Source organism: Leptidea sinapis, chromosome Z (genome assembly GCF_905404315.1).
Source record: "Leptidea sinapis chromosome Z, ilLepSina1.1, whole genome shotgun sequence".
Classification (NCBI taxonomy): domain Eukaryota; kingdom Metazoa; phylum Arthropoda; class Insecta; order Lepidoptera; family Pieridae; genus Leptidea; species Leptidea sinapis.
Genome location: NC_066312.1, coordinates 23,324,353 through 23,350,068, shown reverse-complemented (window position 1 = coordinate 23,350,068; position 25,716 = coordinate 23,324,353). Strand labels below are relative to the sequence as shown.

The following is a 25,716-nucleotide window of genomic DNA, read 5'->3' as shown; positions in this document are numbered from 1 at the left end:
GAATTTTTCAAATCGTTTCAGTAGTTTCGGAGCCCATTCAATGCAAACAAACAAACAATAAAATTTTTCCTCTTTATAATATTAGTATAGAAGTATAGATTACAGCTGGTGCATGCTAGAATAGCGTAGTATAAGAGCGTAAACTCGCCAACAAACAGTTCTTTATTATTAAAGAAAACGTTAACCAAACTGGATTCATCATTCTGTATGCCCGGGCAAAACGCAAAAACTTTAACGTTGGTGGAATCCCACTACATTCGACCAGCGATCGGTCATGTGCACTCGCCCAACGTAATTTGCGTGATTGTTTCTTAACATGACACAATAACGGTAATATGTTCATTCTCTCTCTCATGAGAAAGACTAGCGTCTTTACAGGTCCACATTTTTTTATATAGAATGTATAAGAAATAAGTAAAAAAAATTGTCGAAAAACAAAAGTTATTTCATTAAAGTTAGTAAAATGTGCTTAAAATCCTCAAAATAAAATAAATTTATTGTATTTTAATTCAATTTAGTATTTTTTAAAAATAATGAGCCATTTTATGGAAGAGGAGGACAAATATTCCGATCAAAAACGAGACATTTGATGATGCCACATTCACGATGTAGATTTTATTATGACTGATCCCTCAAACATAAAGCATAAACATCATCCACGTATCTGACAAACATTGACATGATGTCAAGCGCGCGAACCAATTACCGTTATAATGCCATGCTCAGACCCAATTACGTAAGTTACGTTGTGCGCATGACAAAGTAACAGACAAAGCATATCTAAATATCGACCTAGATTAAACATCCAAAATTCTTTTTTTTTCCGCATCTATAATTTACTGTATTTTGACCTAATTGTGTGAAATTTTTGGCGTTAATAAACAACGGCGAGACTGCTTCCATGTTTTATGTGCGTTCACTGATTATTATACATTAACGTTTATTTTTCACATTTCAGTTTATAATTTCGGTGCTATACAACCCTAACACATACATATATGTCGCGGAAGCTTAAATCTTAGATTCTAATAGCCAATTAACTCAATTTCTAGCCTGATCTTTGCGTAAAGGCGTAAATATCACAACCTTTTGGCTTTTATTCAGCATAGGTCGTTGGATCACGGCTGTCATATGACTTAAATTATGTTCAATATATTTTAACAATATTTACCAAAACTTATTATGGTGACACCATTTAAGATAAATTAACAGAACAAATCCTTAACATTACGCATTTCTTATATCTAAATAACGTGAGTTTTCTAATAATTTTTGTAAAACATAAAAATGTATATTCTAGTTGATGTTTAATACTTTTTTGTTTTTTATGGAACCAAAGTTTTATGAGTTGGGGTTCATGTTTATACTGATACTAGATAGCAATAAAAATCAATACCTTAATATGAACATTTATATAAATTTTAACTTATTTAGGTATAGTAAGGTGTGTAAAAAAAACGCGTCCCAATGTTTCTATTCTCTTTCTAGACCGAAATGGTAACTCAGGTATCTGGCTGAACTATTTGTTATATTTAAGTTAAATAAGGTTTATTTGTATTCCAGAGGGCATCTCAATACTAAGTCCGCGATAAGTGTTTTGTCACTGCCTTCATAACATAAAAGATACAAAACGTCCATTGGAAAACGAACCTAATAGTTCGAAATAAAAAAATATTACAGGGACGGCCAGTGAAAGATAATAATAATGTTAAAGTCCACATAAGTATGAGATGGCTCAGCGACAGTAAGATTGTGGTATATACATGTGTGATTGTGAGTGTTTGTTTTCAGTCGGCGCAGCGCCGCATCCGCGCAATGGTGGCCCAGGCCACGGCGCCGAGCCGCCATCGCCGCAACAACCTGCCGCCGCCGCAGCAGAACCAAGCACCGCAGCAACAATAAAACAAACGCACACCGAATACATCGCCGCCGGCCCGCACCAACAAACAACGCAACATGTGAACCACCGACTCTGAATACGCTCGCGTTACGACCGCGCTCAATGGCGGTAGGATAGGAATATTTTATACAGACTATATTCTGTATGATGCATAATATGTATAGCATTGGGACCATCATTGTGGGAAATACAATTGAGCAGGCTGCCTCCTCCTCGTCTCATCAGCACGGTCGTTGTGCGAGCATAGGTAGATCTTTTCTCCCCTCCGACAGCTCCTCCCCCTCGCTCGTTGTTAATCAGGTATTATTATCTTAGTATAGAATATTGTAATGAAGCAGATTTATCCCGCAATGAATATATTAATGTTGATTCGGTTTGCTCCGCAAAATGTGAGTTTCGAGTATTTATTTATTTTTAGCAACTAGTAGATTCCTTAGTTTCTGCAATAACAAGTCTTCTAGTTAACACAGTATTATAACATTAGTTCAGTTATTTTTTATGTATAGTATATTTAATTTCACTGTCATTATATGTTCGGTATACACATTTTGCGGTTAAGCCGGATGATTCTATATTATAATATATATTTTTCATATACACTATTATTTTTCATAGTAAACAGTTAACCATGAGATGTTTTTAAGTGTTATATTGTTTCCATAGCATATTATGTTAATGATGTCTGGTTGATAGTGGTCATTACTGTCAGACTATACAAGTTTCCTATGCTATGTGTTCCCTCAATGCAATGTCTATAAAATAGTTGCAGTAAGCTCGACTATAATATTTATAATAACACCTGGACAATGCCATATGGATTCCATCCCCACTACCCCCAATGAGCAAGCAACATAATGTGGTTATCTGTTGAGGTGTCTGTTATGTATTTTGCTTATTGGGGTGAGGTGATCCATTATAGTTGTAGCTCGAGTAACCAATAGTTATGGATGCTTTTGTTCACTTATATACATATATACACATGTTGATAGCAATAGTTAGTATTACAACACAGTTTTTATACAAACGAGATGAGTTATATTGTTTTGTTATAGAACTAATAGATTAATCTGTTAATGAACTGTTATATTGGATGTTAGGTGCGTGGGTTTGCGTCTCTATATATAACAGGAAGCGGTTGGATCGGTGGTGCTACACTCGCCGGGCTGCGTGGGCCTCGCTGGGTGGGGCACCATTGATCAACAAAAATAATACATATACACCTACACAACTCGGACTTTCTGCGGCTGCTCTAGAGCCACCACATTAAATAATCATGGTACGATTAATTATTAAGTGATATTTGTTGATCGTTTCTTTGTGATTGTCTTTGTTAAGCTTTTTTGTAACGGTATGTTGACGTCGACGCCGTCACTAGGCGGAGTCGCGGGCGGCGCTAGTACGCCAAGTGTAGATTTGTGTTATAATTGTGCCAAGTGAGATATTTAATTGAGAGATTAAGATTTAAGTGAAAGATATCAAAATTATTGAGAATCTTCTTAGGTGTTTATAATTATAAATGTGATAATAATATATGGAAGTCTCGGTGAAACGTTGGGAATGTTTCACAGTAGTATGGTTACATCTCGTCTTAGTTTTATTGAATTAATTGTATAGGTGGCGGCGAGAAGCCAGGCGCCAACATGATACCTGCGATTGTTACTAAGTGACCTCCGCGCCGCGGTCGCCCAACTTGCCGGACGGCTGTACCCGATCCACTTCCACATATTATTAATAATGTATAATATCTCTCGCAATTGGCACGAAGTATCCAGCTTAGCACCGACTTATTTCTACCTACTATTCCATGCACAACAATGGATTGTTTTACCACTTAATACATACAACAGAAGATAGACACGTCAATTGACCGAAGGTTTTCGTTACATCTCTCGATTTGACATATAATATGAGGCAGGTATGCTAGCTACCTGCTCCATTAATATCAGCTATTGTATACAAATAGCAGCGAGAAAAGTGTGATGCGTCCTAACAATAATGACAGTTGGAGACATTTTCTTGTCTGACATTATTGTTGAACGTGACAGAAAGTAAATAGCCATTGCCGAAAAATACGGTTGAAGGGGTGACTCGCGTTAATTAATGTACTTGATTGTATCAGAGCGGGACTTGCTAGACACCGAGTTATTCCTTCATCCATCCTCACTGCATGCTATTTGTAAATGTGTCCGAACATTTTGTACATGGACATGGGTACAAAAAACCCAGAGGTAAATATTCCATATAGGTCTTAAAGAAGAAAATTATTTTCATCCAATGGTAACACTGCGTGAATCCTTTTGGGTTTTTTTTTATAAATGAATGTTCATATGAAGTGTGGAGTACAGAGGTAAAAAGTACTTAAAGCAGCACCAAACTGTGTTTCCCATCGGCACACATACACGAATCACATTCCACTGTGTACGTTATTATTTAATAATATTATTAATAATAACCCGAGACTGTGACGTGAATGACTGTCGGCCGCTCGAGCGACGCGCCGCTCATTCACTGGTCACAGTGTACTGCGACGCAGCGCCCGGACCTCGGACACGTCGACTGGTCGGCGCGGCCGCGGCGGGCACTGCTCTCGTCTCGACGCGGGCGTGACTAACTCGGAATGCATCGTCTCGATGCTGTAGTTTCTCATATATTAATTTCTTTTATTTCAACCACCGATAGCGCTACACTTTGGCGAGGTGTTTTATAGGCTTAAGGTCTTTTTAAGTATTTTTTTTTGTATAAAAATCTGTTTTGTTTTAGTATTTGAGGTTTGCATGAGGGTTAATTTAGATTGGTCTCGAGAACGGCTGTTCAAACCGCGACACTCCTTTATTTACTAATTGAACTAATTTGTATCGAGTGGTGTTGCGTATTATCTTACGATGATTATTCGTGCTCACAGAATTAAGATGAAAAACTGAATAGCAGTTGATAACATAGGTAGCGCACATAAAGAGCGGCGCGGTTTGTCAGTTACTATGTTGTTACAGTCACCATTGTCACACAGCGAAAGCAATCGGAAACCTTTGAATAAGATAATAGTGTGACGTTATAACATCGCAGTGGTCTCGAGATGTTGCGATTGATGCTCTAGGCAGGCGTCGGGAACGATCGCGATGCGGGGACTAGATATTATATATAGGCGAGGCTCGAGGTCGCTCCCACTCATAGACGGCTTACTATGGCTATGTCGCTTGAAGACGCTTAACGACGCTTGGCCGTTACAAGTGCTGATCTGTTCCATATTACCCGCGTCGCGTTCATCCGCCCGTGGGCCCAATACTTCGACACAGGTGATCAGAAAAAGCATTTGAAACGGGCACGTGTCGTTCAGCCCTGTTATAGCATTGCCCACGGGCAGAAGAATATTTGAATAGTTTTTAGTTGATTATTTGTATTGTTGTGAAATAGTGCTAAGTTTGCGGGCATGGGCGGGCGTGGCCAGAGACTGAATTACACCCGCCGCTGTTCCGCCCAGCGCCCGCTTCATTTTATCCCCTCCCCTCCTCCTCCTAGGTCCTGCCCGCGTATGCCCAATCCTCGGCCTCAGTTTCTTAACCTGAATACGACCGTGCTATGTCCGCATATGTTGTTATACCTAGTTTTTGCGTCGATTTAACATCGATTTAATTTACAAATGGTGCAGACGGTTAAAAGTAGGCAAGTGTCTCGCGAAATAGCTGGACGGCAGGTCGGCGCAGGTTTAAGGAGCGCAGTCGGTTGAGTGGTTGTGTCGCATGTCCTCGCTCACCACACAAATCACCCGCTATCCATGTATCGCTATCATTCTTGAGCACAGCCCGCAGAGGACAGCGAGGCCTGCGGATATGCAAGCACCCACTGTCTCTGTAGTTGTACTGTCATATATTATTTCTATAAGAACTTATTTTAATTTGTAATGTGTGTAATCCCATAAATGTGTATTGATTATAATAGCATGTGATTGAATTTTATTAATTTTGCATCATTTTATTAAGAATTATTTTAATTGAATGATTGAAGGTATTCTGAAATATGAATACAATATAGAGTTATAGTATATTGTGTAATATTGAATAGTAAATGTTTACGTATGAATAAGTTGAGGCCAGCGCGTATTCTTGTTGTTGCTTCTCAATATCGTCTTTAAGATCCAGTGTACCATTTATAAGATTACTTTTCGTTTACCACCCACGTACAGTTGAGTGCAAAGATATCGTTGTGTAAATGTTTTAATATGATCGAAACGAGACTTAAAATTATTGCATAGCAAAGACTCAAAAACCATTTCACGATCTAATTACGATTCTGTCAACTAGGAAACAAGAAACGGAAAGATTGAGTCAAACAAGATACGTGTTGACAGTATTTTGTATTGCCATTTGATATTTAGCACTTGATTGTGTCACCACCAAGTTACACCTAAAAATTGTCTTTTACTCTTATTTTATTGCCTATTTTCTTTTTGTAATTGGTATAAGTTCTGAAACTAATAACTACCTCAATATTACTAAATGATATAATAATTATCTTCGCATGTTTTTTGGAACTGAAATTTCAATATAGATTAAGAGCTATTCTACAGTAATAGTATATTGTCAAAATTAGGTTTCTTAATGTAATAAAATCTATGGAATTTGATATGTTGGTTTTATTTATTTGCCCGTTATAGAAAAGTCCTGTCCCTCACCTAAGTATGTATGTACCGACATTGTTTGACGACTATTGAGTACATCAAACTAATACAACAGTTCAATAAAACGGGCTGAATTTTATACAATGTAGTAGTAACATGTCCCAGGGACAACTGAATCATGCCGTTCCGCTCGAGAAGTACCACGGAGGTAGAAATCTTGATATAAATGAAATCTCGGAGCAATATAATAATAGCCTGGAGAGTGCGCATTTAATAGAACAGTTTCTTAGTAGTGGCAGTGTTTCATCTAAGTCGTGCAATAGAAAGAGTGCAATCGACGCTCCCGTCACCGGGGAAATCGATTTATCTCTATGCCTCTCGAATTATATTTCCTTAAAAAACTTACGTCCAGCAGGATAATCTACCTAAAATGTTTTTTCCCTCTTAGCTCTCTTTTCGTCCCTGGTACGAGGGACAAAAGTGGCCGATTCTCTCCCCGCATGACTTATGACTAGGGACTAAGGGCGCTTTTAGTGTCACGCGGATTTGCTCACGCACGCGGGATTGGCCCGCATGCGTAAAATTTCACGCTGCGGATCATACGCAGCATGAGTTTCAGTTTTCTACGGGCTGCGTAACGGTATAGACGTGTTCAAAAATGATCAATGTCAGAAGAATATGTGTCGCTTACATACTTTACAAACGACGAAACAAGAAGACAAGAGTACATGTTGATCCCTTTCTTGAAAATAGGCTTCTTGCTGGGGCGTTTGTTACACATTTTGGAAAACTACAAAATAGTGAACGTAAATTTAAAAATTACTTTCGAATGTCCATTCGTTCTTTTGATGAACTGTTGTGTAAAATTGAGAATAAGCTACAAAAAAGCAGTTTACGAAGGATTACAATACAACCGATTGAGAGGCTCGCTATTACATTAAGGTAAGTTTTAAATTTTAAATATTTAATTTCTTGCTATGATTTAGTGGAAAGGGATTTGAACAGGTAGGATAAACGTACCAATCCCAAACCAGTAAAGGACTTTTTTGATTTCAAATTACTGTCATGTGTAAATTTACATGTGCAAAAAAAATATGGTCATGTACTCTGGTCAACTGCAAAAATGTTAAACAGAAAAATCAAATCAATGATATTTTCAGTAGTTGACCATCGAGGTCAATTATTGAGACATCATACAACACATGTTCTAGTAATTATCCAGTCTAAATAAACGGTATAATAATGATTGTTTGTTTGAAATATCGTAAAGTAATGCGTCATTGGTTATTAATTGTTGAAATTTCATAAAATCAGATTATTTCACTCATAAAATGTCGCCTTTAAAGTGGAATCATTCCTACCTTTCATCACACGCGACTTATAAAATTATATAAAGTTATAGGTTTGCACATGACAGTAATTTGAAGTCAAAAAAAGTTCTTAATTGGTTTGGGATTTCAACTACATACACAATCCTTTTTTTATCTGATAAAGTACACATGGCCACAGATCAAGTTACCCAAAACCAGTATAAATGGAACTCGCACCTTGCGCATTATCATACTTAGGTAACCCGTCGGAGTCCCGCTTATACTGGATTTGAGTAACTTGATCTGTGCCGTGTGTACAACCGCACTCATATGAATAAACAAACAATTAGAGAGAAACTGGAGAAAAAAAGTTAATCGTACTCATTTTAATAAAAAGAGTTTTATTCATAAATTAAAAATCAAATTTTACATCATTCATTTCTTTGTAAATTTGTATCCTGAGCGTTGACATTACTTTCGCCAGTAGATGATGTTGTTGCTGGGTTATAAATTATGTCATAAGACGTGATATTAAACAGGCGACTTTCAGTCGAAATAAGAGTTTCATTATCATTCACTGCAGCAGAACTAATAGCATTGTCGTTAAGACTGGAAGTATCCTGGATTATACTATTGGTTTGGTAATCTTGATTTATCGGTGACAAACTGTCAAGCTCAGTAAAAGCACTAGAACTTGTTGTAGGTATGGGGCTGTAGTATGCAGGTTGTGTTTGACTTTCCATTTCCATAACTATATTTAACACTTTTGTTCTGAACATTAGTTTTTGATATCTAGTGAATCTTTTTAATGAAGGCTGCAGAGACTGAAAGAAAGCCAAATCCTCACTTTCCAGCTCCAGTTGCTTAGACTTTAAGCATTCTAATAACTGTGCCTCAAATTCGGATGGTGCTTGCTTTTTAGATTTTACTTGTTTTTGTTTTAATGTTGGGTGAGAACTTTCTTGACGTGAAGTACCTGGTTGCGTGGACTCATTACGTGTTTCTAAATTACGTTGTGATGTTAGTTGAGAACTTTCTTGACGTGAAGTACCTAGTTGCGTGGACTCATTAGGTGTTTCTAAATTACTTTGATCAGACATTTCTTCACAGAGTGACTCTTCTCCGGCAGTTTCCGTTGTACTGTCTAAGAAAGTCAAAATGTCATAGTAAGAATATTTCTTCTTCTTCTTACTCCCAGAGCCGGATGGCTGTTTTTTTTCAGATATCTTGTCTTTCTGGTAAGTGTCCCTTGCTGTTCGCCAGCGTTGTTGTATTTTCTTGTCTGAAATGACAAAATATAATAAGTAGTTGGCAAAAGTACACACAGTTTCAGATCAAGTTACCCAAAACCAGTACCAATAAAATTTGCCATCATCAATATTAAGGTGAAAACTTCCGGAAGTCACTAGCGCTGTAAGTTTTTAATTTGTTTTAACAAAAATTAGCTTCATTAGATTCCTTTCATTTGTCGGAAATTTTACCATAGGGGTTAATTTATACAGAGGAGATTTCTTATAAAATATTAACAGCACAGTTATGTATCTCAAATCTGCTAAAAGTGGCCACTTTTAGCAGATATGAGATACATAACTATACTTCGAACATTTCATATGAAATCATAACTGCATAAATACCCCCCTATGATAAAATTTTCGGCAAATGATAGAAATCTAACGTAGCTACAGTACTGTAGTTAAAACGAATTAAAAACTTCTAGCGCTAGCTACTTCCGTGCCCTTTCACCTTAAGGGTATTTATTTTTCTTCTGAAGTAAAATTCGAGCGGTGCATGCCGTCTTATGTCTGATGTCAGCATTATTAATATATTATATAATCATAATATTATTAATATATTGTTTTTGTTTTCAGATATTTGGCAACTGGTAATACATTCACTGATCTACACTATTCCTACGTGATTGGAATTGCAACAATTAGCGAAATAGTAAGACAAGTTTGTTACATAATATGGATTGAACTAAAGTCTGAATGTATTCCACAGCTTAATGGGATCAAATGGAAAGAAATCGCAGAGGGATTTCTCACATATACAAATTTTCCTAATTGCTTGGGTGCTATTGATGGAAAACATATAAGAGTGATTCGACCGCCGCACAGTGGATCACTATATTTTAATTATAAGAAATATTAATGTCGGTACCAGTGGAAGTAACGCCGATTCAACCATCTTTAGAAGGAGTCATTTGTATACGAAACTGGAAAGTAACACGTTGGGTATCCCTGACCCGCAAGAGTTGCCTATTATTTGCCCCGAAGTAGCTTATCCATCTAGTGTAAGAGCAAAGTTGCCGTTCGTGATAGTGGGAGACGAGGCATTTGGTTTATCATCACATGTGATGCGGCCTTATGCTCGTGATAATTTACCTTACAAAAAGAAAATATTTAATTACCGTCTGTCCAGAGCTAGAAGGTACATAGAATGCACTTTTGGAATTATGTCAAATAAATTTAGAATATTTCACAGATCCATGACTGTCAAGTTAGATCTAGCACAATTAATAGTCAAGACGGCATGTGTACTTCACAATTTCATAAGGAAACGGGATGGATACATGGTCAGCCATACATTTGTCACAAATGGTTTTACGGGACCACTACCCAGGCAGCAGACTGAAAGTAGTAATACGTCGGCAAGTAATATCAGAGATATATTTGCAGATTACTTTATCAATGAAGGAAAAGTCTCCTGGCAACACCGATATATAATTAATTAACTAAACTCAAAAGGTTTTAGAAGGTTTTTGATGTTATTTGTGAATTAAATAATTATGCTTATATTAATAAAGTAATGATGCTTGTATAAATAAAATAATAAACCAAACACATACCCGCCTCTTTTCTTTCCTCTTCGCTCAAATTTTCGTAGTTAGGTGCCAATTCCTTCAAAATATCTCTCCATGCAGCCTCTCTCGCGTCCCTGTTTTTGTATAATTCATTGCGTTTATCCCACAAAACGGGCCGCAGATGAACTTCAATGATTACTCGCTCTGTATCGATTTTCATTTCGGCAGTACAATACGGCGCGTGCACCCCGTTCGACTCTAAAATGGGCACTGAAGTTGTAGGCAGTGCTTACGCATGCGGATACCCCGCACCGGGGTGGCGCCCCGCACAGCGCCCCGCGTCCCGCGTGCGTATATCACGCTTTACAATAGATACCTATATGAAATTGTTCTTTGCGGATGCTACGCATGCGGGCCAATCCCGCGTGCGTGAGCAAATCCGCGTGACACTAAAAGCGCCCTAAAGGGAGTTTTTTTATCCAGGTGGGAAAAAAATCGTATACTCACTACATGAGATAAGTAGGACATTGTCAACCGCGATAGTCACGCTCGCCTTCGGCTCTGGTGACAATATTCCGCTCATGTGAATGACCTAGTCTCCCTAGGTGCGTAATATACTATTTTTGAGTCCGTGCTGCCGGCAGTCTAGCAAGAAATTGCCCGAACCGGTATTGAATATACCCAATTTGTATTTTTGTATGTAAAAATGATAAATTGTATGATTAGCTATATTTTTTATGAATTTTAATTTCATTTTTAATACTCAGATCTAATAAACTAGACTAATAGATAACAGAAATTAAAAAGTACCTCACTGGAGCAAGGTTCCTTTGAGAAGATATAATTCAATAACAGAAGAAATAGATGAATGAATTATAAATATGATCCATGAATTTTTGGCATACCATGTCGACGTGTTCTTTCCAAGGAAGCTCATTCCACAGCGTTGTAGTACCCGGAAGAAAGCTCCTTGAAAACCGCACTGTGGAGGACCGCCACACATCCAAATGGTGGGGATGATATCTTAACTTGTGGCGTGTCGTGCGAAGGTGGAATTCGGCGGCAGGAGTCAGGTTAAACAACTCTTCGGAACACTCCCCGTGATAAATGCGGTAGAAGACAGTCAATGAAGCGACGTCTCTACGCAACGCCAAGTGATCCAGCCGTTCGTAGAGCACTGGGTCTCCGACAATTCGAGCTGCTCTGCGTTGCACGCGGTCAAATGGATCGAGCTGATACTGGGGTGCGCCAGACCAGAGATGACAGCAATACTCCATGTGTGGAGCTGCGCTTTGTAGAGCGCTAGAATGTGGGCCGGCTTGAAGTATTGCCGTGCTCTATTGATGACGCCCAGCTTCTTCGAATCCAATTTGGCTTTGCCCTCCAGATGGCCACGAAATTGGCAATCGTTCGACATTTCTAGATCCAGTATTCCGATAATAGGCGAGGCTAAAATATTCCATTTTAGATTTTGATCTGGAACTACTTAAAATTAAAATGCAGATCTTATATTTGGATGTTTGTATACGAGGGCTTCACTAAAAGTATCGGGAATGTAATATTTCCACTGTTCCTGTCATATTAAAATCTTTTTAATTGAAAATTCCTTGTTTTTAAAAATCGAATACCATTTATTTATTTAAAAAAAAAATATTCTCGGTCTTGTCACAAGGTCTTGTCAAACTTGTTTAGTCGTAGAGAAAATGGAATTGAGTCGAGAAAATTCTGGAGCGATGATTTATTATGACTTTCGAAGTGGTTTAACAAAAAAACAGTGTGTTGACCGCATGATTTCTACATTTGGTGATGAAGCCCTATCCAAAACCACAATTTATCGCTGGTTTGCTGAATTTCAACGTGGACGTGTCAAGCTCAGTGATGATCCCGTCAAGGTCGTCCAAAAACTGCAATCACCAAAGAAAACGTTGATGCTGTGCGTAAGCTGATTGAGGAACATCGACATGTGACATACCGCGAAATTCAGACAGCTTTAGACATTGGCATGAGTCAAATACAAATAATCTTGCATGAACAATTAGATGGATACCGCATTTGCTCTGTGAAGAGCAAAAATCGGCTGGCGTTACTTGATGCGTCAGAACTCTCAAAAAATTCCACGCAGGATCCTTAAATGCTGTATACGACATCGTATCACGTGACGAATCCTGGATATACGCGTACGAACCCGAAACAAAAAACCAGTCACGAGTTTCGGTGTTCGAAAATTAATAAAAAAATTGAAAACTTGTTGTTTTGTTGCCAACAAAAATTGTTCGCTCACGGTGTTGAAAAAAAATGTTGGCCACGTTACAAAGAACGGTTAGTACAGGATGGTATGCTAGCATTTGTTTGCCACAGGTCGTTTCTGAACTCCGTAAAGAGAACTCCATCACGACTATGCGAGTCCTCACACCGCGCACAGAACAAAAGAGTTTTTAGAGCAAGAAAACATTGAATTATTAGACCATCCGCCGTACAGCCCCGACCTAAGCCCTAATGTTTTCTATACTTTCCCTAAAATAAATAATAAATTGCGTGCTTAGAGATTTTCATCGCCTGAAGAAGCCGTGGACTACATAATTTAAAATTTACGTCTATTTATATTCATAAAATAAATAGCAACATGTATGTAATAAAAAAACAATAATTTTCACGTAAAAAAATATATAAAACGGGGAATGTTTCATACCGGTCCGGGTAATTTCTTGTTTGACTCGGGCAACACGGCCTCAAAAAATATAATTTTGGGGTAGTTTGGTATTATCCCACTGGAAGAAAGTTCCTTTGTTGATAATTCGTTAACAGACGAAATTATAGATCTACTGTAACAACACATTTTGTAGGGAGAGGGCGCCAGTGAAACACTGTAAAGACATCGACTCTGTTTTAGATGACGTAGACTAAAAATACAAATAAGACCAATACCTCAATTAAAAATAAGTGCAGTGATAACATAAGTAAGTGATTAACAACATATTGTGGGTAAAATCAGTGAATAAACATATAAACGCATGTATAATACGTGAGTGAAAAATCGGTTTTACTGAAGAAATCTTAGAATAATAACGCTCAGAACGATAGTTCCACTCATTATTCCTGTTCATATAGAAGCTACATTTTAATTAATGTGTGCGAGAGCGTCATATACTTACGTTCGCCAACACACAAACAGCCAATTAATTTTGCAAGTGAGTAAACATTTCCTTGGATCAGTAAATTGTGACAAATAGTAGATTATAATATGTAATATGAAAGAACAAATAAAATATAAATTTAGAATTTAATAAAAACAGCTCGTATAATTTATGTTGCAACAATTTTTGAAGAGAAACTTCTTTAGAATCGTTGTTATTTGAAACTCAATGAAACGAAAAAGCGAGACGATAGAGGCGCCGTTGCCAGCTAATATTTATAAAACTATTATTTTAGGTGCCGCGCAAAATTATGATTTCAACAATATGGATATCGTATTCGAGGTTCTCGAGGGTGCAAATAACGAATTTGGGATCATTATTTTAATGTAGATGGCCGTTTTTTTAAGCTTTGAACATAAGTCTCTTCGATTAATTGGTATTTTAACTATCCATCGAGCAGCAGTAATGGGATTCGAACCAAATCAGAAAAAGAATAAAATTAAATATACGTAAATTATTGACAATTGCAATATTTTACGTATTGTGATCATGTTCACGAAGCGTTCTTACACTAACAATGAATTCAAGCTCTTAAGGTTGATGCATCCAATATACGATAATTTATATTTATACAGTTTATTATTTATTGCTTTTTATGAAACAATTTATAATATTTAAACACGATTCATATGTTGGATGTAGTACCTTAAAAACTAATTTGCTATACATATTACAGTAATAATTGTAAAATACTGTTCCGCTTAGGTTAAGCCTAATTGAATAAAATTTATTTGAATTTGAATACTTACAACATCATGACGTAGCGGCATGCATTCAAATTCAAATTAAAATATTTTTATTCAAAATAGGATTTAAAATCACTTATTGAACGTCAAAATCTACCACCCATTCAAAAGAGACTGCCTGAGACCTGAGAAGAATGGGCGAAAGAAAATGAGCGGGCTTTTTTTTTTAATATAAAATATGGATTACAATGTAATATCGTACAATAAACATTTATAATTAAAGAGTCTGAGGGTGTACGCTTTATTCCCAGTCCGTGGTGTCATTAAGAAAATCGTTTATGCTATAAACGTTTCCCACACAAACGTTTTTTAACAATTCTTTTAAATTTCGTAACACATTTGTTTTGTACATTTTCTGGGATAATATTGTAAAAGCATATACATCGCCCAACAAAAGACTTACTAAGTCGACCCAACCGAGTAGTAAGCATAACAAGTTCATGTTAGTTCCTCGTGTTAACATTATGAATGTCACAGTTTCTAGAAATTTCCTCAATGTGCTTATGCACATACAGAATATTATCAAAAATGTATTGAGAAGCAACAGTCAAAATGTTTATTTCTTTAAATTTTTCTCTTAATGATTCTTTAGGACCTAGGTTATAAATCGCGCGAATAGCCCTCTTCTGCAGTATAAAGATGGTATTAATATCGGCCGCACTGCCCCATAACAATATACCATGGGACATAATACTATGAAAATAACTAAAGTATATTAATCTCGCCGTATCTATGTCAGTTAACCGTCTCATTTTCTTAACCGCATATGCTGCAGAACTAAGCCTATTCGCCAATCCTTCACTATGGGGGCCCCACTACAATTTGGAATCAAGAGTAATGCCAAGAAATACAGCAGATTCCACTGGTTTTACCACCTCTCCATTTAATAAAATAATCGCATCTACATTTTTGACATTTGGCGCGGTGAATTTAATATATTTAGTTTTATGACTATTTAACAATAAGTTATTGGCGCTAAATCAGTACACGATGTCAGATAGAGCATTGTTTACTTCGTCATATAAAACTTGGCTTCGTTTCACTCTGAATATAAGTGAAGTGTCATCCGCAAACAATACCACCTTGTGTTTTTTTCTACAAGGTTAGGTAGATCATTTATATAAATTAGGAAAAGGAAGAGTCCAAGAATAGACCCTTGTGGTACCCCCATACCGAGAGGAGTCCCAGGAGATCTCCTGCCATTCACCTCGACCCTCTGAATCCTATTATATAAATATGAGATCAGAAGATCGAGTGCAGATCCTCTTATACCATAGTGGCATAGCTTCCTGACCAGCATTGAATGTTGAACACAATCAAAAGCCTTAGATAAATCACAGAAGATACCAAGTACATTCTGTGATTCCTCCCAGGCCTCAAAAATATTTCTGATGAGTTCAACACCTGCATCCGTAGTCGAGCGTCCCCTAGTAAAGCCAAATTGTTTTGTATGAAGTATCTTTTAAGTGTTAAAGTGAGTAAGCATTTGGCTTAAAATTTTTTTTTCAGAAATTTTACTAAGGGTCGGCAACACCGAAACAGGGCGATAGTTATTCGGGTCAGAAGTGAGTCCCGATTTAAATATTGGTGTAATTTTACTATACTTCAGAAGGTCAGGAAACACGCCATGTTCAATACAGCTATTAAAAACTAGTGCTAGATATGGTGCTATGACGTCAATAACAGAACTAATTTTTACAGATATGCCCCATATATCAGCAGTTTTTTTAATTTCTAAGGATCTGAAAGTTTCAATTATTTCTGCTGGGCTAACAACACTGAATTTGAAATTTTGTTAACATTCCTTAACATTTTCCAAAAGAAGTGACTCGGCAACACTGGTGGATGAGACAAGGGTGTGGCCTATGGACTTGCATCCCGTGCCACTAAATAAATTAAAAAAAAAGACAAGGGTGTTTGACAAAGAGTATAATAATATATAGGGAAAAGAGAGCCCTCTCTACGCATTATGAGCTGTCTATTTGAAAACTAGCGCCATCTGAATATTGGCCCCGAAAATAACTATATATTAGCTCGAAATTATGAAATTCATTTTTAATGTTGTGACGCAATTAAATAACTAACTCTACTTTTTAATGTAGGTATTGCAATTTTTTACCATGTTGAAATTGCGCGTAGAGTTAGTTATTTAATTTTGCCACAACATAGAACATTAAGGATAGGATTTAGTAGTGTTGGTATTAGTAATTGGGTGGGAGAAATAAAAAGCAATGTTTGCATATTATTTTTTATTTTTATAATGTTTATGTTTATCATAATATTGTTGGGCAGCTGTTTTTGTTTCGTCTTCACCCACATATGCAAATTTTCCTGACAAAATTCGATTGATCGATCTGCACCACCTTTTAACCTTGCTTTGAAAGATTGTCCTTTTTTTCGCCAACGCGATATTTCTGCTTGAAGATGCTTGATCTTTGTGCGCTGTGGAGCCATTAGATCTGTGAAAGAATGTTTAATTTACAAATTGTATAGTATAATATATGTATTATATGGTATTAAATAAATGGACAATATGAAAAGGGATTCAGCCTTAAAGTCTATTTATATAATAATGAATTGCTGTTCGTTAGTCTTGTTAAAACTTGAGAATGGCTGGATCGATTTGGCTAATTTCGATCTTGAATTTTTTGAGGAAGTCCAGTAAAGGTTTTGATAAGAAGAAGAATTTAATATGTACAGCACGACGTCTCTCGGGTCAGCTAGTAATGAATAAAAATATATTCAAAATTTCATTCCCACATGGACATTAGCTGTTCTCAATCCTAATAGGTACCAATGCAGCCTTCATCAAAAAAGACATTTGGCTCAATAGTCTTATGTCATGTCATGCATTAATCTGCTGTTATAAAATTACTGTCACATTTATGGTTAATCTTTGTTAAATAAAGACCTTTCGAATTTCTTATTATGTTTAATTTAATTACATCAAAGCTCGCCATTGTCAGGTGTGCTACTCCCTAACTTTGCTGACTCACATACTACATAATAAATGATGGGCCATTACAAGAATCTTGCTGATTTTTGTCCCCAGCTCCGGGACTATAAGGGAACTACTTTGCCCACCTAGACAAAAGATCATAAACTATGCCAAATTTCATACAAATTTATTCCGCACTTTTTGGATAAAAAGGTATAAAAACAATATTTTGAAAAGAAATCAGAATCTTTCCCATTTGTAATATAATAATATTAATACCTTTTCCAGCTGTTCTTTTAGGCTTGCCAATAAAACTATATTTATGTTCCAGCATCAAACACCTTGAGATGCATCTGAAAGTGGAAATAATACTTATGTAGTTTGTTGCCCACTTTGTCAGAGTGAATTTTAACTATATTTTTCAAATCATTTCAATCGTCAATTTCAATCAGACGATAATGGAGAAAAATAAAAATAAAACCAAAAATCAAATCATAATAAAGTAGCACTCAGAAAATGTAGAACCAGGGCAGCATTTCTTAAGAGTCTAGAGCTCAAATTAAATCACAAGTTGAAATAAGCTGTCAAACAAAACCATTATAGAAAAAAAGACACACCAACACTACTCACAAAATTTAAAATTATAAAATTTGGTTTTTATTTATGGTTTAATTGTGTATAATAGATAGAAATATATTATATTATATAATATTTTGGTATGTGTTCAAAACAAAATATAATCATTAATTTATATATTTATTATTATTGATAATAGCCAACAAATTGAAAAAATATGTGAATTTTACCTGCAGCCACAGGTTGGAATGTTGTTGAAGTTGATGCTTTTTCTAAAATAAAGTTTCTCTCATATGGCTCTGTAAATAATAAATATAATAATATATATATATATATAATAATATATAATTATTTATTATTTGTATGCCACAGAGAACCGGAGAACTTTTATTGTGATTTGTAAAATCTTATGTAACTGAAATGAAATTATGAAGACTATATTATAAGAAAACATGACATTAAGATCAAGATCAAATGTGGGATTTTCAATCAACAACATTTTATGGGCCCAAGATTTTAAAATTACAACCAAGAAATACATCAAAATTTTGTATGTGTATGTCCATAAATATCAATAATTTTAAGAAGATACATAAAAGACATGGGATTTAAAGCAGAACAAAATCAAATTGTCAATGCCCTTTGACTGAGTTTGACTTTATATTCTTTCTGAATATTTTATTCGAAATCGGATATAATATCACTTACAGAAAGTCAATACTACCTATTGGAAAAAGTATACTTAAGACCTGAGAAGTAAGGGCATAAGATACTCTGCGGGCTTCTTTTTTTTGCATAAAAGTATGGTGACAATGTTAAATCATACAATAAAATTTATTATTTAATACCCTGAGGGTGGCCGCTCCATGCCATTTCTGTGGTATCATTAAGAATGTCACTTATGTTATAGTAACCTTTATGACATTGTAAATAAGTTTTAAAAAATAATTACCTGAACAGTCTTGCTGTATTATTGTAGGCAGTAAATGTTGTGTGGTTGAAGCTTGTCCTAAGATTACTTGACTCTGCAGTTGTCCTGAAAATTAATGTGAATATGTAAAGATTATGTTTCATTATTTAATGATTATCATAGATAATGAACCAGTTTCAGCTAGAAATGCAACCATTGAATTTTGTAATCACAACTGTGTAAGAAAATCAGGTGTTTCCAGAATGATACAATATACCTTCAAAAAAACCATCAACTCAACAAAGATTCTTAGTGGTGTGACTAAATCTGACAGAATAAGGAATAGATTCGAATATTAACTCAATATGTGTTAAATTAGGGGACTTACCAAGCAGATGAAGCATCGGAACTGCCAATGTGCTTAGCCATTGATTACGATTTCTGTGTCTGTCAGAAAAGTGTATATCACAAATTTTCTTCTTCTTATAACATTGAAAATCAGATGTTTAAGGGTTTCTACCAACAAGACTGACCCAAGTTTTAATCTGCTCAGGAATTTGACAGCATCTGGGAAACGATGCATTGGAATCTCTGAAAATAATAAATAACATTATTAAATAAATTGAGTGACTATTAAAGCCATCGGACAAATTGTGATGACCATTGGGCTGGTATTAGATTTTGGACTCATATATTGACCTTTCTCTTGATAAAAATTGTGTCAAAAGCCAGCACAGCTGTCAATTATTATTAAACCATATAAGTCAGTCTGAAGTATGACATAAGGTGATTTGAGGGATTGGAGTTTAATCTTTGGGGCAAGATACAGAAAACCGGTATGTTTATAATAGTTTTAACCATGATTGCAAATTCAATCTACGGACCGGTAGTAGAACAAACCTTATATGATACTTTATTTATCACAAGATTAGTCAATAAACTATACTGTGTTACGATTTAAGAGAATAATTTACTTACCACGGAGCGCAGAACCGAAAGCACAACGTCTCGGCATTACACCAAAGTTCATAAATTCCACAAACAAAAGTGTCTCTATCACAAAAAGTAGAAATTCACAGAATAAGGAGATTTTTGAAGTGAAGGAACACAAGGCTCGACTCGACGCACTTACACTTCGATTTCAATACCAAAAATATGCAAAATGGAACACGAGAGTTACATACATGCGCAAAGTGCAAACGCTAGAAGTAGCCGCCATTTTATGACCAGTGGGCAGGTTTCAAAGCGAACCACAGCTGACAAAGCTTTAATTTTGGGGCCAACTAAGAGATGGCACTACAGTTTTCTGAAAACGTCACTATAAGGCGACTGTCCCACCCCTGATGTTTGAGATGGAAACTGGAATGTCAGAAAAAAATTTCTCAAAAGCAGAAGCTACTTCCTGCTCAGAGTGGATTTTTGTATTGTTTATTATTAGATTATATTCAACCTTGCAGTCTATCGCTCTTCCAGATTCCCAGTTAATAACTTTCCAAGTCATTTTTATTTTATTTGAAGGATTTTTAATTATTTCTCTAATATGCATTGACTTAGCAATAGTAGGTACATACTTTCTTAAATAATTTTGAATATTTTTTCACATATACAAGGAAAGATACATCATGATTACATGATGATCTCTCACTATATAGTTCATATAACCGTTGTCTGCTCCTATGAATACCAGCTGTTGCCCAGTTGTTAAATGACAAGAGACCACCTGAGTTGACTGTCTTTGAAGTAAATATAGAAGCAAACTCTGTTTTAATTATTTTAAATAACTCACCATACATCTCATTTGGAGTACTGTTATAGTTCAAATACAAGTTTGAGAGTTTTTCTGAAACATTGCCTCTATATTTCTCCATTCGCCTATTGTTTACAGGAACAAACATAAACTTTTTCGTTGAAGTACATTTGTTACCTTCAATATTAAAAGAGGCTAATTGACCAAAGTGGTCTGAGCTCAGTTTACTAATTATTGATTGAGAAATAGGTTTATAATTAGTAAAAATATTATCAATACAGCTTTTAGAGGTGCTGGTTACTCTAGTAGGTTCTAAGAAAATATTTGATAAATTATAAGATTTAAACAAAGATTTGAATCTAATACTTGTGGTGGATTTTTATAATAAGTTAATTTTAAAGTCACCACTAATCATAATATATTTCTTAGATTCTGATAATTTATATGGAACCTCCTCCAATACACTCTCAAATAACTCATATAATGCATTGGGGGGTCTGTATATACTTACAACAATGGCACACTCAAGCTCTGCACAGGCTATTTCAATAGTACGTTCAACAGAGAGGCCCACAATATCTTTACAGTTTTTGAATTTAAATGATTTACTTATAATTATAAGAGAGCCGCCACATGTTGCCTTTTCTCTGCTAAACACACTTGACACCTGATGACCACTGGAGTTAAAAATGAGCTCATATTTTCTAAGCCAGTGTTCAATAAGACATAAGATATCAATATTTTCATGGTAACTCCAGTTCCAGTTCTTTACCTAACAATCCTTGCATATTTTGGTGCATCAGGTTTATAACTTTACAATTATTATGTTTACTATTACTTGTACATTGTGTATTTATATTGCTAGAGGAGTCCCCTATTGTCTTATTGACTAATTTAAATAATTTGGAACATATTCCAAACCAGAAACTAAATTATAAGACTGCTCAATAGAAGCAGTGTTAATCAAATAATTACTTTCCTCAATAGGAGCAGAGTCCAACAAGCTATTACACTGCTCAATAGAAGCAGGGGACCGGGTTGCCAAATAAAAGGATACCGATTTAGCTATCTGTCTTTTATAAAAATTAGATAGGTGTAATCTATCAAATGTCAACATTTTACATTTATGATTAATTATATTATTAATATCAATTATGTGTATGTTACTATATAATAAATTACAATTATATGTCACATAATTTGAATGAGACAATAGGGTTAACATATTATTCAAATTGTCTCTTGCTTTGTTTTCCTGTGGCAAATCCTGTATGAATGGCATTGTGAATATTATAAGATTTACTATTTTTAAACTATTTAACTCATTGTATAATTTTTGTAGAACATTTTTATTTAAATTCCCTCTTCTCCCAATCATAACAATAATAGAAGTATTAGAGCAGTGAGTATCACTAAGAATTCTTTTTATAATGTGATAGTAACTTGCCCCTGGCATGCAAATATTTGATACTAACTGCCCGTTACTAATTTTATGCAAAATCAACCCCATATTTCTTCCCAGGTCATCGCTATAAATCTTAATATGTTTCTTATGTGAAGAAATTGTTTGTGAGAGTTGATTTTTAATAACAGTAGTAGTGGGAGCCCTGACAGATTGAGCAATTGCTTTACTGTTACTTTCTTTGCCGGAAGGGCCTGTGGAAAAGTGACAATTACAATTACTATACATTTAAGAAATTGAGTCAAAACGCTTTGCATTATAGTTACTTAATTCAATTAATCCATCCATAGCCGTGATGTGTTCGGCTATGTCTTTCTGTGAAATCTCATATTGTTTTGAGGCATGATCCAGATTTTGATGTAAGGCTAGTAACTCGGCCTGAAGAGAGCTCACACTTTCCTTATAGTCTTTTTTGATATTTTCCAAATCTATACAGATTTCTTTAGCTTGTATTTTAAGTTCATTTCTTTCCCTGTATAGTTTGGAAAATTTAGCACATGTGATGTAATTTTTATTAACAATGTTATTGTTTTTTTTAATAAATTTACATAATCTTGCATATTTATTTGATTTATTTTTGCTTAAAAGAGCCGGGTGGAAAACCACAGAGTCCACACCAACTTCTGTGGCACATCCAACCAACTCATTATAGCCTCCTATCAATCAACATCTATTAATAAACACATAAAAATATTCCAGTGGAGGAACACGGAGTAAAAGGTACTTTAATAGCTGGAAACATATTTTCTTAATAACGTCTGTTTTGTCTACAAAATATTTTGCTGTTTAGACGAATGTATTAGCGTTATTATTCTAAGGAAGAAATAGTTTTAGTTTATATTTTATCTGAATTTACCTGCTGCAGCATGATCTTGCAAAATTGATGAAGAAAATAACGCCACCTCGTAGTTTCATCCTTTACTATATGGCTTATCATAAATATTAGGAAATCCATTGTAGTAGGTATATAGCCTACTAATGGTAGTACCTATTAGTATCAAAAGAGGGTAGGAGAGTACGTAGTAAGTAGTAAAAAAATCTAATTTGACCATGAACATGCTACGTAGAATTCAAAGGGAACTTGAGGAATAGAATCTACTATCGTTCGTCGAGCGAAAAAGTAATATAAAAATAACAAAACAAATAATATAAAAATAACAAAAAAAAATTTACCTATTCTAGGAAATAAGATCAAAAGGGTTTTTTTTATAACAATTGACAAATTTTAATACCACCAACTAATAATTCACAAATAAGTTAACATCTCAATAATTAACTTTTAAATTAAACAGATCAATTTGTTAAGCTTCTAAGAATAAATTTCAAATAACGCTGACTAATATTCGAACAGAAATTGAAAATAGGATTTAAAATCACTTATTGAACGTCAAAAACTACCACCCATTCAAAAGAGACTGCCTCAGACCTGAGAAGAATGGGCGCAAGAAACACAGCGGGCTTTTTTTTAATATAAAATGTGGATTACAATGTGATATCGTACAATAAACATTTATAATTAAAGAAACTGAGGGTGTTCGCTTTATTCCCAGTCCGTGGTGTCATTAAGAAAATCGTTTATGCTATAATAACCTTTTCCACACAGACGTTTTTTAACAATTCTTTTAAATTTCGTAACACATTTGTTTTGTACATTTTCTGGGATCATATTGTAAAATCATATACATCGCCCAATAAAAGACTTTCTCCATGTTAACACATACAGAACATTATCAAAAATGTATTGAGAAGCAACAGTCAAAATGTTTATTTCTTTAAATTTTTCTCTTAATGATTCTTTAGGACTTAGGTTATAATACTATGAAAATAACTAAAGTATATTAATCTCGCCGTATGTATGTCAGTTAACCGTCTAATTTTCTTATCCGCATATGCTGCAGAACTAAGCCTATTCGCCAATCCTTCACTATGGGGGCCCCACTGCAATTTGGAATCAAGAGTAATGCCAAGAAATACAGCAGATTCCACTGGTTTCACCACCTCTCCATTTAATAAAATAATCGCATCTACATTTTTGACATTTGGCGCGGTGAATTTAATATATTTAGTTTTATGACTATTTAACAATAAGTTATTGGCGCTAAATCAGTACACGATGTCAGATAGAGCATTGTTTACTTCGTCATATAAAACTTGGCTTCGTTTCACTTTGAATATAAGTGAAGTGTCATCCGCAAACAATACCACCTTGTGTTTTTTTCTACAAGGTTAGGTAGATCATTTATATAAATTAGGAAAAGGAAGAGTCCAAGAATAGACCCTTGTGGTACCCCCATACCGAGAGGAGTCCCAGGAGATCTCCTGCCATTCACCTCGACCCTCTGAATCCTATTATATAAATATGAGATCAGAAGATAGAGTGCAGATCCTCTTATACCAATCAAAAGCCTTAGATAAATCACAGAAGCATTCTGTGATTCCTCCCAGGCCTCAAAAATATTTCTGATGAGTTCAACACCTGCATCCGTAGTCGAGCGTCCCCTAGTAAAGCCAAATTGTTTTGTATGAAGTATCTTTTAAGTGTTAAAGTGAGTAAGCATTTGGCTTAAAATAATTTTTTCAGAAATTTTATTAAGGGTCGGCAACACCGAAACAGGACGATAGTTATTCGGGTCAGAAGTGAGTCCCGATTTAAATATTGGTGTAATTTTACTATACTTCAGAAGGTCAGGAAACACGCCATGTTCAATACAGCTATTAAAAACTAGTGCTAGATATGGTGCTATGACGTCAATAACAAAACTAATTTTTACAGATATGCCCATATATCAGCAGTTTTTTTAATTTCTAAGGATCTGAAAGTTTTAATTATTTCTGCTGGGCTAACAACACTAAATTTGAAATTTTTTTTACATTCCTTAACATTTTCCAAAAAAAAGTGACTCGGCAACCCTGGTGGAGGAGACAAAGGTGCTTGAGATGGAAACTGGAATGTCAGAAAAAAAATTCTCAAAAGCAGAAGCTACTTCCTGCTCAGAGTGGATTTTTGTATTGTTTATTATTAGATTATATTCAAACTTGCAGTCTTTCGCTCTTCCAGATTTCTAGTTGATAACTTTCCAAGTCATTTTTATTTTATTTGAAGCATTTTTAATTATTTCTATAACACTAGCAGTATTTCCGCGTTGGATAGCTAGGCTGATCTGTTGACCGAAATAGCTACCAGCGCTTGGGTTACCAGTAGCCCTATTGAGGCGCGTAGATAGTACCTTGTACATTCTCCGCTCCTCTGCGCCCCACGGGACGAGTGGTCGACACAAACACGTATGACTCACTGAGACCGATATGTATGCGACGCTTGACGCCTTCAGCACTCGAAGCTCAAAACCGCAGCCGCATACCGTTGCCATATCAGTAAGCCTTTGCCGCTGACCTTTCAGATGAATGAGATTGTCACTGTTGTTTAGCAGCAAATAAAATATTGCGGAAGTGTAGTCTACAAAAGCACCTAGATGAATTCAGCTGTCGTAAGAATGGACGCAAGTAAAAGTAAAGAT

General features: G+C 35.4%; 3 protein-coding genes across 9 annotated transcripts in view; 1 reads left to right on the top strand and 2 right to left on the bottom strand.

Moving 5' to 3' along the window:
* The window catches only part of LOC126978704 (insulin-like growth factor 2 mRNA-binding protein 1), an 89,888-nt gene extending 83,368 nt beyond the window's left edge, over positions 1-6,520 (top strand). For 6 of the 7 annotated variants that reach the window (XM_050827722.1, XM_050827723.1, XM_050827726.1 and 3 more), the window contains one exon: positions 1,792-6,520. In XM_050827722.1, coding sequence (XP_050683679.1) covers positions 1,792-1,902 — 111 coding nt within the window. In that variant the 3' untranslated portion in view covers positions 1,903-6,520. The remainder of the gene's footprint in view (positions 1-1,791) is intronic. The other variant, XR_007732673.1, reaches the window with a different exon arrangement.
* A 1,685-nt stretch (positions 6,521-8,205) lies between these two features.
* Positions 8,206-11,062, bottom strand: LOC126978708 (uncharacterized). Its single transcript, XM_050827732.1, has 2 exons — positions 10,674-11,062; positions 8,206-9,107 (listed from the first exon to the last, which is right to left on the bottom strand). The coding sequence occupies exons 1-2, from the start codon at positions 10,846-10,848 to the stop codon at positions 8,257-8,259; spliced, it is 1,026 nt and encodes a 341-aa protein (XP_050683689.1). The 5' UTR covers positions 10,849-11,062; the 3' UTR covers positions 8,206-8,256.
* Positions 11,063-11,350: 288 nt separating this feature from the next.
* Positions 11,351-25,716, bottom strand: part of LOC126978998 (uncharacterized) — a 97,923-nt gene continuing 83,557 nt past the window's right edge. The window contains exons 4-5 of the mRNA XM_050828138.1: positions 16,799-17,027; positions 11,351-11,354 (exon numbers count right to left, since the gene is read on the bottom strand). Coding sequence (XP_050684095.1) covers positions 11,351-11,354; positions 16,799-17,027 — 233 coding nt within the window. The remainder of the gene's footprint in view (positions 11,355-16,798; positions 17,028-25,716) is intronic.